This window comes from Phyllobates terribilis, unplaced genomic scaffold, assembly GCF_046119375.1.
Source record: "Phyllobates terribilis strain yellow unplaced genomic scaffold, ASM4611937v1 Scaffold_3__8_contigs__length_932513732, whole genome shotgun sequence".
Classification (NCBI taxonomy): domain Eukaryota; kingdom Metazoa; phylum Chordata; class Amphibia; order Anura; family Dendrobatidae; genus Phyllobates; species Phyllobates terribilis.
The window spans coordinates 713520099-713535476 of record NW_027362763.1 but is presented as its reverse complement, the minus strand read 5'-3'; the positions used below and the strand labels follow the sequence as shown (position 1 = coordinate 713535476).

Below are 15378 nucleotides of genomic sequence, written 5' to 3'. Positions count from 1 at the left end.
ACGACGTGTGCCCCATGTGTCCATTACAAGACCAAAAGATAGATTAAAGGGGTTGTTGACTACTCAGACAACCCCTTCTGTATAACCATGCTTTCCTCCAGCAAAATATCACTTCTACTCCCCTTCGATGACGGCATCAGTTCTCTAGGGGCTTACGTGACATAATCAGCAGTGGCTTAACTCTTTTCTCCTACGGACGTAATCGACATCCAGTGAGAGGGCAGCAGCAACAGCTTTCACTTCCTTCAGTTGTCTTGATTTGTACAAAGGAGAGGAAAGGGATACCAGAGCAGATTGGCCGCAGGGATTGTGTGACAATGTCATGCAATCCCTGGGAAAGACAGTGCCGACACCACTTGAACAGCATCAGCACCGGAGGTGTTTTTTTACTGTGAGGGAAACTGATTCAGAAGGGGTTGTCCGAGTAGTAGGCAATCCCTTTAATACGCACTGGGGAGTAAATAAGAGGCTCAAATTCCATGACAGCAAGAAGGGAACTTTAAGAAAAACATGGCACAACTTTTCATTTTACAAATAATTGCTAAACCTGTAAAACCCTCCTTACGAAGCGTTTGGCCCTGAAAACTGATCGTACTGAAGCTGGACCTACACGGTTGGAGCTATGGGATTGCCTATTCCCCTTTATCAGAGTCTCACAATTATAGAGTTTCAAAAGCTAAAGTGAATTAGCGATGGAATATTTGCAGTTTGGCCCAAAGTCTCCTGCCAATAGCAGGAGCCGGTTTATTGTTGGCCTTCATCCTGATAGCCTGATGTGCCTCCAAATCACTTGAAAATGTTGTTTCCTTCAGTTACTTTGTCTCATTCCAGCCACAAAAAAAAAAAAGTTATTCCCCCCCTCCCCCATCTTCAACCAACACTTTGGTGAACTTCCAAACCAAGACTTGGCTTGTCAAGTCAACGTGAATCTCCATGTTACTCATTGGTGTAGACACTTTAGTAATCATCCTAAGAGCTCAAGAGACCACGAGTCAATAACTGCCCACCTCAGAAGAACCAGACTACTACAAAAGAAAAAAAAAAACGTGACAGCGCCAACATTTTCAATGATGTAAGTCAGAAGATGACAACTTTCTATGGACTCGATTTCCAAAATAAGAGAAAGCCATAGAAGAGCAATGCCAAAGGACAGCAAAAGGTCATTGTGAAGATTGCTCACTTAACATTGGAAAGAGTTTAAAATAGCGGGTTAGATTTACAAGGATGTCAAACGCAAACACAGGGGGCTAAAATGAAAAACTTGGACAAAGTTGTGGGCCGACCAGTATACAGAATAATGGGCCCCCCCATAGTCCTCCATACAGAATAACGGGCCCCCCTCCATACAGAATAACAGGCCCCCCCATAGTCCTCCATACAGAATAATGGGCCCCAAGTAGGGGTGGTGGTTCTGGTGTCACAGGCAAAATAAAACCACTCTGTGGGCCAGAGTTTGACTTGTATGGGTTAGAAGGAGCTCTCCGCCACTACAGAGTGTCCAAAAGGAGAAAAACAAAACGATCTTACAGGCACATCCCTTTGCCAAAACTCGTTCTCTCCCATGCTAAAAAAAAAACGGAATACACTAAATATAAAAAGTACCCAAGAAATAATGATAATTCCAACCTTAGTCTCCTCCTTTATTTTGAAATAATTTGTGCCCTCAAAATCCTGTATTTCACTATGAGACAACTGTAATAGACAGCTGCAGCAGGAGCCTCCCCCCTTTTCTTCCCGGAATTGTCGGCAGACGGACACAAGCATTGCTAAAATGTGCTGGAACAAGATCTACACAAATAGAGCAGTCTTGGGGCTCGTTCAGACATCTGATTATTCTCATTCTCTGGCCATGTTTTGCAATCAGTTTCATCAGTTGAAATAAAAATAAAGATTTCTCGAACTTCTCATAATAAACAGTCCATGAAAAACTGACATCACATGGGTGGCATCAGAGTCTTGGCCACTTTTTTTTTTTTTCCTAAGGACCAATACACTTTAACTTGGGAGAATTTGACCACAGTCTTGGATCAAAAATGGGACAGGTCTCACTAAGCAAAATTACAGACATGTGAACAGCTCCACAGACTATAACAGGTACAAGTTCTTTGTAAAAAGCAGAGCTAGAACTCGCACAAAAAAACAAAAACTGATGTCTGAATAAGCCCTATCTGTTGGGTGTCCGATCATAGGAACACCACTGATTACTGCAGAAAATCTGCAGTAAATCAGTAAGTGAATCTATCCAAAAGAGACAAAAAAAGTGAACAAATTCAGTATTTATGCACCCCAGCTACATGGCTCTAAAAGAACCACCCCAGGGACTCAATTAGGCAGATATTCGGGCACTCTCCAATACAAAAGAACTCTTTATTGTTGATATCAATAACTGGGGAAAAAGCAGCTATCAAAATAGGTTTCTGGCACCAGCTTATCTTACTCATCAAGAAAGGATTGGGCATGTTAAAAGTCAACATGCCCAATCATTCTTTTTCTCCAATTTCTTATGTAGGATTGTGGGGTGGGTAAAGTCCAAGCTTGAAAAATAGTTGGCAGACCCAGTTGATATGGGGCAGTTCAGCTAACTTTTCCCTCCAGTGTACGGTTAGTTTTAGAGATCGGAAGGCAAAAGTAATCAGAAATAGGCACAGAGGCAGCTTTGTGAGAGACTGGGGGTGAACTCTACTACTAAAATCAGATAACACTGCACATGGAATATCTTTACAACACTTCACACTATTTTTACTCTTTGAAAAACATTACCTTTCACTGGCATGTCAAGTCCAAATACCTGAAAAACTGGTCCAATATATAATACACATACTTTCACTGCAGAACTTCAGATACCATCAGATTATTCAGAAAACAATTACAATTCTACACCTCTCCAGCAGACTAACATCATGTCCTCCCTCTATCTGAAAAGGAATATTTGATTTAGTAAATTCCATGGGCCTGATTCATCAAAGCTTTTTACGCCAATAATTTGGTGTAAAAAAAAGAGCTCAGGGTAGGATAGAGGCGTGGTGACCGCCACTCGTAATATTCATGACAAGCGGCGGCGTTCGCTACGCCACAAATCTTGCTTCAGTATGAACTGGAGTAGGAGGTCTCTTTATATTCACTCACTCATGTCACCTGCACCTCAAACATCTTGAGAATCCAGTTTTTTCTCTTCATTTGACACTGCAAAAACTCTAATTCATTTTCGCCTGGATTATTGTAACGATATTAATTGGCCTCTTGACTACTAAACTCTCCCCTCGCCAATCTATACTGAATGCAGCAGCCAGGGTCACATTTATGTCCAGCCACTACACCAATGGCTCCCATCCTGTTCCTGTCATTGCACTGGTTGCCCAAAGTGTCAGCACACTGCGATTAACGAATACATAAACGCCACTATTTGTGCAAACGTTAAAAACATAAGGTACTTGGTTAGCGTTTTTTTGATCAAAGAGCACAAAAGCTACCCAACAACGTCAAGGTGACCTAAATATGGATGATCCCCATCACTAATATACATGTACAATATTTTATCTTTTTCAATATTTAGTTTTCTTTTTATTGATGAGCGTGTTATTTTGCTTTTTAATTTTTTCCCTTTTTCAAAAAATAGCTATTTTAGCAATCCCTCCCTTGATCTTTTCTTTCTCTGATCCAATTTTGTATTGATTTCCTTTGATTAAATTTAAAATGATCTCCGTGTCACTCAGGGGAGCCACCACGCGATTAACAGTGGCGGAAAAAAAGTTGCAACTTTACATGCTCTACAACTTTTTTAGCTGCCGTACAAGACTATAATAAAATCCCCCATTAATTTTTGTTTAATTGAATCCTTGATTTCTAGGTTACAATTCCTGTAAAATTATGGAGTAAAATAAATAGGGACGGCTTAGATTTGTTAGAATTCTGCATTGTGCCATTCCCCTATTGTTTACAGCAATTCAGAGGGGACTCGCAAGCTTATAATTGAGAGATAATAGGAGCGACACAAAAAGGTAAAAAAGTGCTTGTCGTGTAAGGTCCAGCCATTCGTATAATAAATAGGGGCATTCAAATAACGCTGCATGAACCAGTCACGAGACAATATAATATAATATAGTCTAAGGAAATGTGTTTTTAGGGTACGCTTGAAACAGTGGATACTAGGAATTAACTGGATTGTCTGGAGTAGCGCATTCCAGAAAACTGGTGCAATATGAGAGAAGTCCAATGTTCTAAAAGCTCATGCTGCAGCTGAAAACAAACCGGTTTGTCCGAAAACTTTTATTCGCTAAATCACACGCCGCCGGTTTTATGGAATTCAACAGTACAAAGTCAAACATTTATATACACACTTGTTTATGTTGTGGACTTTAGTCATGTGAAGGGACGGTCTCCATCCAATTTAAGGATACAGAATATGCATTAAGGGATTAAAATGAACCAGAGAGATACTGGATTTCAAAGCTGCAGGATTAACCAGCTTTATTATGTATTATGAATTTTCAACACAAAGTAGAGAAGATCACTTTAATAAAGAAAATGAAAAGAGCGATAAAACAAAGAAAGTTTATTAATAAAATAGGAGATTATCTGTACCCAGGAGCAGACACTGGACCTGAGTGTCCGAGCAGTGTCCTCCAGGATCTGATCGCTGGGGGTGCAATGGTTCAGACGTCCAGAGATCATATGTTGATGATCTATCCTAGGGTTAGTCCATAACCTCCCGACCGCACATACCAGGGGCCAAGAAAGGGTGGGCATGCTGGATTTCAATAAGTCTGATCTAACAATTCTCAAGGGCGGCCTGCCGGTCAGGGCAACCTGCCGGTCAGGGCGGCCTGCCGGTCAGCATATTCTTCTCTCCCTATTGAGAACTCAGCAAATTACAATATCGGGGGGTATTATCTGGCACAGGGGCCAGAAACCAGGTGCAACTGCTAGCCCTAAACTTCCTATAGCAACACCCCACAGAGTAACTGCCGCACTTATGCTGAGAACAGCATTAGTTTTTTTTTTTTCCTTTAGTTTAATATTCTGGAGAATAAAAGGAGATGACTTTTTATTAAAGTTCTTCCGTAAACAAGTTAGATCCACATCTGCTTTCTCTCAAAGACTTAAAAGGCAAGAACGTGAACCATGTGTTTGAGGCTCTGTGCCCCTAAAGAGAGATGTCCGCAATTATCTTACACTGGCTGGGGGGACGGGCAGCAGCAGTCTTTTGAGGTGAGGATATAGGATATTCTATCAGGACTCTTCTCCATGGTCATTATAGGAGGCACAAGCTCTGGAAAAGCAGGACAATCCAATATTGTGTATTTCATCCCCTTGATGGATGCTGGACATGCTATTCCCAGCGCTTCACATGCTTCATCAGGAATGTCACACTGACATTAAACCCTCGCACTTTCCGAAGCGCGGAAAGAAAATGTGAAAGTATTCCTTCAGGCAAAGTGAGGGACTGTTCGTTGTCTTATAAAATGCCAGAACAATATTAAAAGATCTGATTCGGAAAAACAATCCTAGAAGACGGCATAATCTTCCATCATTTACCGGAAGTGTCGACGGTATAATGAATTCATGATGAGATGGGGGAAAGTTCTCCAGTTGTCTTACAGGGAATTGATAATTAAAGATAAATGTGTCTTTAAGGAATAGCACCAACTCTTGTCCATTGGTTGTGACAGTAATTGCAATTTAAAAGGGGTATCCCGGTCTATATAAACTAACTTATCTACTGAATCAGTGACCTCCACCGATACCCATGGAACAAACCTTTAAACCTGGTTCTGGAGCTTTTTCATTCCAAGAACTAGTTGGGGACATAAGTATGAATCCCACAGATCAGGAAAAGGTAAAATCCCCTTTAAGAAGATATAAATCAATGTGATTTAAAGAGTACAATTGATGTGACTACTCACAAGTATTGATAAACTGGTGTGGCCTCTTCCACTTAAAAAAAACTTAAATCTTTTGTCTTCGGAAACACACAGCTCCCCTGCCTACCGGCTTCCTGCTTGCTGGGGGTGGATACGTTCCTGAAGATTGACCGTTCAGACCGGTGGTATGGTTGCGCTGCTGGTGTTGCAAACAGAGGTAACTTTACCTCTGAAACATCGCAAGGACCCTGAAAGCTGGCCAGATCCAGCCAGTTTCAGAACAGCACTTGCAAGTGGTATTGCTAAGAGCTTGTAAGCGCTGCGCCCCTTTCCTAAGAGACTGGCCACTGCCGATAGACTGCAGAGTTGGCCGGTATCCTAGGCAAACAGCAGTAAACAGTTAAAGATCTCTCCTATCCAGAGAATGGAGAGAATTAATTTTTTTCCTTTTAATAAGGGGTAAACTGCAAATTTGCTTGCTTTCACAAGCACTTTGCAAAGTTTCCCCATTTAAGAAGATGAGACCTCTTGAAATATTACATTGCCGTCTAGTCCAAAGTACTTCAAGGTTTTTTGTTTTTTTAAGCAACTAAGGCAGGTTTTTATTTTATTCATACGCGGCTGTTTCTTTGGCCCACAATCTGAGGACATTGTATTCCCATTGACTGCTCGGTAATATTGCAGCGGTGCAAGCTGTGACATTCATCAGTCCGAGTGTGCAGGACGTCCCAGCTAAAGGATTCTGGAAGTAGAAAAGTAAACAGGCACTAGTGCTTATAAGCCTCACTGAATGTCATATCTTGAAACCTATTGACTTTCCTGGGATGCCCAGAGTCACTGCATTTTACTGCAAAAAAACGGATCCACAAAAACACTGTGTGAATCATGGCCATAGCCAGCGAGGGCAGCTGCCCCCCCCCTAGAAGCAGGGGCACGCACATATCAAAACTCACTTGTATGCTGCAGTGCTCCCGTCCTGCACTGGCTCCAGACTGCATGGGGCAATCTCCCTTCCTCTGTCCTGTCTTCTGCCGTCTTCACCAGAGAGAGGAGGGGGAGGGATGCCTGCCCTGCACAGGATCCGATTCCTGAACCCCGAGCTGGAGGAAGTGAGAAAGTGAAAGTACTACTGCTCATCTGTCATAGGAAGGTAACTAATGCTAATATTGTAGGTGATTATTATGTGCTCTCTGTACAATGTGTGAACTATACGTGCGATATGTGCAATGTACTATTTGCTGTCTGTAGCGGTCATCTGTCTATCACACTATCTATCCCTCCATGTATTCATCTATCCATCCATCCCTCTATGACTATCCATCCATTTATCCATATCTGTCTACCCATATCTTATCTGTACCAAAAAGAATGAAGCTCTGACTGAAGTAGCAGTTAGGATGAGTGGCCTACAGGAGGACTGCCAGGCGCAAGAGAACTTGGGTGCTGACAGTGCTACTGCTGCCATATCTTCATCCTCATCAAATGAGGAGTTTGACATTGACAAGTATTTGGAAGACATGGAGCAGGCAAAACGTTGCCACAAGGAAAAAGATTTCACTCCGTCTCCTATAGCAAGCAGATTGACCATATTTCAGCAAAATGTTTCACATGCTCTCAAAGAAATAGAAAAATTCAACCGTTCATCAAAACTGACTGTGCATGAGGCAATTCCTTTATACAAGAAATTGTTAGAGATGTTGCCCATGTGGTTACGGCTTTGTCTCCAACCCAAGTTAGTGTAGAAAGGTTGTTCTCTAGCCTTAAAATTATTAGGTCAGATTTGAGGTCATCTATGAAGGAGGATCTGATGGAGGCAATTCTATTTTAGAACAAATTCATAGACTGCACAAATGTTTAGTATGTTTTTGTTGAAAACTGTTTTTTGCCACTTACATAGTGTGATAGAGACAGATAGATAGATAGATATTGATATTACATATTTACAATTACAGTTTTTTGTGTTCTAAAGTTGTATTCCAATAAATATATATTATGTTCTATCTAAATATATTGATTACTGTATCAAAAATTATTAAATGTCTGATGTTCACACTGTACTACAATAAAATTTTCACTTAAATATAAGCAATATATGTGGGAGTTAGAGTCGTGGAGTCGGAGTAAGTAAAATTGAGGAGTCGGAGTCGCAGGTTTGGCTTACCGACTCCACAGCCCTGTGAAAGACATCACTTCCGATACTATAAGAGACTTACCATAAGTAATTGGCTCTACCCCCTAAAAAAAAAAAAGAGGCCAAGTGATAATCTCCAAAGTCAGACATTCAAATGCTACCCTACTTTACAAGAGCAGTCTTCTTTAGACAACTATTTTTGCTATAAAAAAAAAAAAAAGTGACACCGATAAACAGATCACAGGATGTTGAGATGTGGTGATCGCCAGCGATCAGCTGGAAACCTAGAAAGAAGTTTTTAAATTCCTCAACATTGCCACCGCAAGATAAATGGAGAATTACACAGTTCCCTCTAAAGTAAAAGGCCGTCAGGGGGACCCAATGGGTTCTCTTTGTAGCCACATTCCACCCTGATTAAGTTAAATTCTTGAATAGGGGACCCGCTCAATCCATAATACATCTATTAAAGGGGTTATCCCCTTTCACATTTTTTTTTAGCCCGCAATCTGTTGTGTAAAATAAACTGAGCCTTACTTACCCTTACCAGGTCCAGTGCTCTCTCTCCTCAATTTCCCTGGCCTCTGTATGTGACATCACTGCTGCAGGTAATCAACAAAGAGCTGCAGCCAATCACGGGCTTGTACTGTCTGCATCGGCTGAGCTCAGTGATTGGCTGCTGCGCTGTCGACGGGAGGTCACTGCTGCAGCTGATCAGGGACCAGAGCAATGGCGGAGAGGCAGTGCAGGACCAAGGAATGGTAATTAAACCTCAATTTGTTAAGTCATACATAAAAAAAAACAAAAAAACACACATAGTAAAAATATTCTGAGGATAATTCTACGCTGAAATGGGAGCTGAAGTCATTGAAGGGGAGCACCCAGCGATGGGTACGGGCATGTCCCTCCATGCAGGGCACACCTGTACGCCCATCATCCTGATCGCTTATCTGCGCCACATAAGAAGTCCTGTTACGTTACGTCTATCATGGAAGACAACAACACGGGATCCCCGAGGCCTTGTATTCTTATTTTACAGGTAACATCTGCTAAAAACACAAACTGATGCTTGTTACGGGACGCCAGCCAAACAGAACTCCCAAGTGATACTTAACCCTCTATTAGCCTCCTTCATTCTGTAGGGAAGATACAATAATTAGGTTTAAAAAAAAAAAAATGGAAAAAGTCAATCATGGGGACAGAGGTGCAGTAATCCACTTAAAACCTGTTAGAAGACGAAGCTCAGTGTGTAAAGGCCCATTTACAATCTGCTTGATGCCGTTAGATTCTCTAACCTGCAAAGTTTTTGCAGCCTTCACAATTCACTCTTTCCATTTAGTGCAGGGTAATAGGAGACCTAAATTACTAATGCCCTTTACTTTCGCCCTACTGATAAGAATTTGAGAGAGATTTAGGCTATGTTCACACATTGCGCTTTTTTCAGCATTTTTTAATGATTTTTTATGCATAATTTCAGCTGCGTTTTACAGTACCAGGAAAGTCTATGAGATTCCAGAAGTCTCCTGCACACATCTTGGTTTTTGTTTGATCAGTATTTTCTGCAGACTAGACCATGTCACTTTCAGCGCTTTCCCATTGAAAGTGTGTCCATAGCCATCAGGTTTTGCTGCCTTTTTAGTAAAAAAAAAAAAAAAAAAAAAGCAAGTACAGCAGTATCATTTTTTGTGATTTTACCATCTTGTCTTGGTCACCTGAGATGGCAGTTTGGATTAGTACAGTGTAACTAAATTAGTTATGTGTACAGTGTATTAATAATTGGCTGAGCCAGGTGTGAGATTGAACAATACCTGTGGCCCAGAAAAGGGTGAAATTGAACAATGTCTGTGCATTGAATGGCAGACCATAGTGAGAAAGTAAATAGTGTCCTACAAACTCAATGCACTGCCAGTATCTTGGGTAAACTATTCCTGAACAATTCACCTCCCCCCACTGTTACATTTGAAATTCTGGTTAATATGGATTCACATATATCTTGCATTGGTGACCTGTGTTCCTGCTTCTCTGGTGGAAGCAAAGCTGAACTTTGGGATCATAAAAAAATGCACCAAAACCTGTGTTTATGACGCAGCTTCTTTCCTGCCAAGAGATACGGTTTTGCAGCAAAAAAAAAAAAAAAACACACGTGTGAACATAGCCTTACAGCTACAATAAGTGTTGGCTAGCAATTTCTTGTTTGGGTTAAAACTATGAGGCGCTAGAGGAAATTTTTTTTATCCTTTAGAGCCATGTGATTACAGCAGCATCAGCATGGATTCATGCAAGTATTACCGTATATAATATGGCAACGTTAGTCTGAGTGTATGAAGAAGGGAAGGGGGAGAAGCGATTTGTGACCATCATGCATGTCCCCCAGTAGTAAGGAAGGCAATTGTAACTTCTAGCGAATTCAGAAAGGTACTGTACGGTCAAGAGGAGTCACATTTCTCTGCACTTCTGAATCCAAAGGATTTATGGCAGTCCTTTTTCTAAGGCTAGATTTCATATACAGACTATACAGGCAGTGATGCCAGGACTGATCACAGGTCCCCTGACCAGAACTCACAGGTTCATAGACATATGAGGCTGTGAGTTCGAGTCAGTAGACCTATAGGTCAGTCTGGGCATCACAGTTCTTAAATCGACTTCTGAAGGAGTCCATCAACAAGATTCTGCACCTTCTGGCCTCTGACTGCAAATTGTGTGCATGCATATAGTGGGCACCGAAAAGCTTTGAAGGAACTACAAAGTCCTAATCCCATGGAACCTTGTCTCGACCTCAAAAACTTTCTATACACCAGAGCTTTCAGAAAAGTATATCAAAATCAGATCTTGGCAGTGGCCCTCTTGAACTCAAGTGGTGGCTTCAGACAGGTACGATTTTCTTATTTCTACACTGGTGACTCATAATTGTTAAAACAAATAATTACCGTCTTACTGCAGTTGGAAAGAATCCAATCAGAAAATTAAAGGTTAGGCCAAGTTGTAGCTCCATGCAAGTTGTCAGCTACTGCTCCACTGTGAATATAGATTGATTCATCTAGTCATGGACTGGTCTCGTTATTCCATCCAAAATACCGATTACGAGAGATGATCTATGATGGTTAAGTATTTGTGGCAATTGAGGAGAACGGCTAATACATCATTAAACCTGGTCAAGTTCTTGCACTGCTGGTAGCCACTTCCAACATTTTTTAATCTTATTCTTCAAATATGGCCAAATCTTTAAGAGGGTTGTCCAGGCCAGGGTTCCAAGTCTGAAGTCACTATGCGAGAGCAGACTTGTGAATCCTCACAGCGCGCAGCATGTGTGCTGTCAGGATTCACCAGTGCTGGGAGTGGGCGGGTGCCTGACTGCAAGTATGAGATATACATACGGTCACATGCCAACTAGAAGTGCACAGCCTTGCTCAATGCAAGTAAATTGAGCAGGGCATGACCCGTCTAGTCGGAATGTAACCCGAAGTATGCATACTTGCCGTCACGGGACAGCTCTCTCGCGACACATAAGAATCCCAACAGCGTACGCGATCGTATTAATAATCCTTCACAGTTTTTGTCAATAGATAAGTAAACGACAGCAAATTGACTTGTATATAGGCAATTAACACTCACTAAAGGGTCAAAATTGGCACATCTAAAAGGGACCCAATGGGTAAACAGACAAAAAGGGCGTGCTTATGGCCTCCATTTTTTTTATTATTTTTTTTGCACTTTATACTCGTACATATTGTCCATGATGAAATATGGATGCTTGTAGCAGATTATGCCAACCCGTTTTACAGGATCCAGTAAAAAAAAAAAAAAAAAACGACAGTATTAGCCTATAGGTGAATGATACCCATGTATGCTTAGAAGATTTGCCTGTGGCTGATTCCCAATAGCGTCGTTCATCACATTACGTTTTTTAAAGGGTTTCTTTTCCAGGAATTTGCTATGGATGACCAGCCCTTAGGAAACACCACAGCTCTGTACACGGTTTCAGACATTCTCTGGTCCATTCACTTTAATGGAAGCTGAGCTACAGGACCAAAACTCGTTGCGTTCCGACTACATACACTGTTTATTTACCTGCCAATGTGGGACCTGTTTACAGCCGACTGATGAGGATGCCGGATGTTGGACCCCCACTGACCTATCCTAGGATAAGCCACCAATATCAAAGTCCTGTACAACCCCTTTAAGTCCGAATAGCCGCCCAGAATGGAACAAGGTTACTTTTTTTTTTTTTGGAAATAAAATGGATGGATGATGATTAAAAAATTGTGTTTCTTTAAGTAAGGGAATTCAATCCATGAAAATAAAAAAAGGGGAAAGTAGAACCATTCGCTCCATCTGGAACTATTCAGAGAGCATCTGTACGCTTTTTCCACAGGAGGAATTCTGTAACTCAATATCTTTTTTTCTTCCCCCTAATAGAAAGGCTACGACACTGACCTAGCTCTAGGATAACACGGGGAGCAAGCAAGAGCCACCAGATGGGCATATGTACAAGTATATGGACAAGGAAAGGTTTCTACATCAAACCTCACTAAATACACCCATCAGTAAGACAGTCCTTGATTTCATTGGTCCCATAATGCACCTTCTTCGCCTCTTACCCTGTAACACTGCGTTTTCCATGGGGTCAACGAGTCCTAAAAGCCTGGGAGCAAATCTTATACATTGTGAAGTCATTTCTGCAGCCCATGGAAAATGACCTGGCCTGAATTTGATAAAACTGCCGTATCTTATGTCAGTCTGAGTAAAGTAGAGCAATTCATGTGCAATTTATGAAACCACACACAACCCAATAATAACTCAATAAAAACTGCAGTGGATGTAATAAGGCCACCGCAAAGGTTGATGCCGCTGCAGAAAATTGGTACATTTAGAGGGCTTTCTTGTATTTTGGTGTCAGCTTTTTGATTGAGAACTTGTGGAAGGTGAGGGGTTTTTTTTAGCCTTTCAATTGGTGTTGGTGGCAGCCATCGTTGCTGTGGTGCGACCTGGAGCTATGGATGCTTTGCCTTTAAGAATGGGTGATGAGGGGAACCTGGGTCCCTCCCCTTGCTGGTGCCGTTTTGCTTCGGCGGTGGTCTCTGCATCCTTTCGATTAAGGACCCACTAAGTAGGTTCGGCAGTGGGTTTTGTACATTGTGATCATAATTTTAACCTTATGTTCAGTTTGTACAACAGTCAGAAATCCCTGCGCTCCTTTCACACTTAATGGGACTGCAGGAAAAAGCTACCGTACATATTTTTTTATGCCAGCCCCATTTAGATTAAATGGAGCGGTGGAGAGCATTGCATGGCCACCACTCAACTCCGACAGTGTGGTACAGATCTCCGTGCTCGAGACCGATCAGACCCCCACCACGATCCACAATTAATCACCTTTCCTGTGGATTGCACAACAATTAAAAAGTACTGGTAATTTAAAGGAGCTGGCCAAAATTCTAAAAAATAAAAAAAAAATAAAAAACCTGACTATAGAGCTAGACAGGTTATAACCTTCAGACCTTGCCACTCCAGGGCTGGTACCTGGTGGTTCCCATTGGTCCCGCAGCATTGACGTTGCGCCAACCACAGTTTCAGTGTGCAGAAAGGAATAAAATTGTAGCGAGAAAGCTCATTAAAACTGTTTCCACATGACAAAACACCTTAATGAAAGCTGATCGGTTGATCTTGCGAGAAGGAGCCATGTTTAGTGTTGGCTAGTAATCTATACTCTTACGGAAACCAAGGTGCCACCTACACACTGCGGCAATGAAAGGGTTGAGGATATTACAGTAAATCTATAGGAACGCAACCTCATACAATCGGTCCTGTCATATAGTGCGTCTCCAGCCAATCGTCACCTACCAGCCCCCACCGGTCCATGTGTTACCGATACCCCTGACACAGGATAATGGATATAATTGGGGTAATTGCCATACCAAGCCTGAATATATTGTATACTCAGAATGAAAGCTCTACATCAAACCACTGCTGACTGGTTATAACTGCTCTGTAACGTAATATAAAACATACCTTTAGGTTTAATGGCCCAATAATGCGGCTGGGAATGAATGCAAGAAACCACATTCACAACATAGCACTGCACTAAGGGCTCAGTCATCTCCAGGTCCAGGCCAAGACCCTACAGTCATCATTCAGCTATGGCTACAATGCAGGGGCTACCGACCACCAGACTTCTTAAGATCAGAGGTCTCCACATCATACATAGTCATGTTACCGGCTATCAGATTCTCAGTGCATTACATCCCTAAACTATCTGCCTCATGGTCTTGCTGTCCTCACCCCCACAACAAGCTAAATCTGCTTTTGGTGCACCAAACAGTCTAATATCTGCAGTAGGTGTCCCAGTTCTTGTGTTCTGTAATTTGCCTTTTTTGAGTTGGGTGATTCCTCTTCACCAGCATTCTGCTAGCACTGTATGTACAGTGACTTCATTTCCCCAACTTCCCAGCATCTATTGCTTCCCATGTTGTCCAATGGTTTGCCTGCCCTGAACTCAAGCCGCAGCTGATATATCTGTAGGACAGTCAGGGGAACTGGAGGAGAGAAGCAGCTCCCCCCTAGTCACGCCACCAGGTGCACCCCCCACACAGGATAATGGCCCCCCCACACACAGCGCGCCCCCCCCACAGGATAATGCCCCCCCCCCCACACACACAGGATAATGGCCCCCCACACACACACACACAGGATAATGGGCCCCCCCCCACACACACACACAGGATAATGGGCCCCCCCCCCCCCACACACACACAGGATAATGGGCCCCCCCCACACACACACACACAGGATAATGGGCCCCCCACACACACAGGATAATGGCCCCCCCCACACACACACAGGATAATGCCCCCCCCCCCCCACACACAGGATAATGGGCCCCCCCACACACAGGATAATGGGCCCCCCCACACACAGGATAATGGGCCCCCCACACACACACAGGATAATGGGCCCCCCCACACACACACAGGATAATGGGCCCCCCCACACACACACAGGATAATGGCCCCCCCACACACACACACACAGGATAATGGCCCCCCCCACACACACACACACAGGATAATGGCTCCCCCCACACACACACACACAGGATAATGGCTCCCCCCACACACACACACACAGGATAATGGCCCCCCCCACACACACACACACAGGATAATGGCCCCCCCCACACACACACACACACAGGATAATGGCCCCCCACACACACACACACACAGGATAATGGGCCCCCCCCACACACACACACACAGGATAATGGGCCCCCCCCCACACACACAGGATAATGCCCCCCCCCACAGGATAATGGGCCCCCCCCCCACACACAGGATAATGCCCCCCCCCACAGGATAATGGGCCCCCCCCCACACACACACACACACACAG

At 42.9% G+C, this 15378-nt stretch overlaps 1 protein-coding gene across 5 annotated transcripts in view; it reads right to left on the bottom strand.

Annotated features, from left to right (window-relative positions):
* Positions 1–15378, bottom strand: part of EML4 (EMAP like 4) — a 123225-nt gene that overhangs the window by 107475 nt on the left and 372 nt on the right. For 4 of the 5 annotated variants that reach the window (XM_073672021.1, XM_073672022.1, XM_073672026.1 and 1 more), the window contains exon 1: positions 6815–7013. The exons of the other annotated variant lie outside the window; for it this stretch is intronic. In XM_073672021.1, coding sequence (XP_073528122.1) covers positions 6815–6998 — 184 coding nt within the window. In that variant the 5' untranslated portion in view covers positions 6999–7013. Of the gene's footprint in view, positions 1–6814; positions 7014–15378 lie in introns of those variants that run through there. 5 annotated transcript variants of the gene reach the window in all.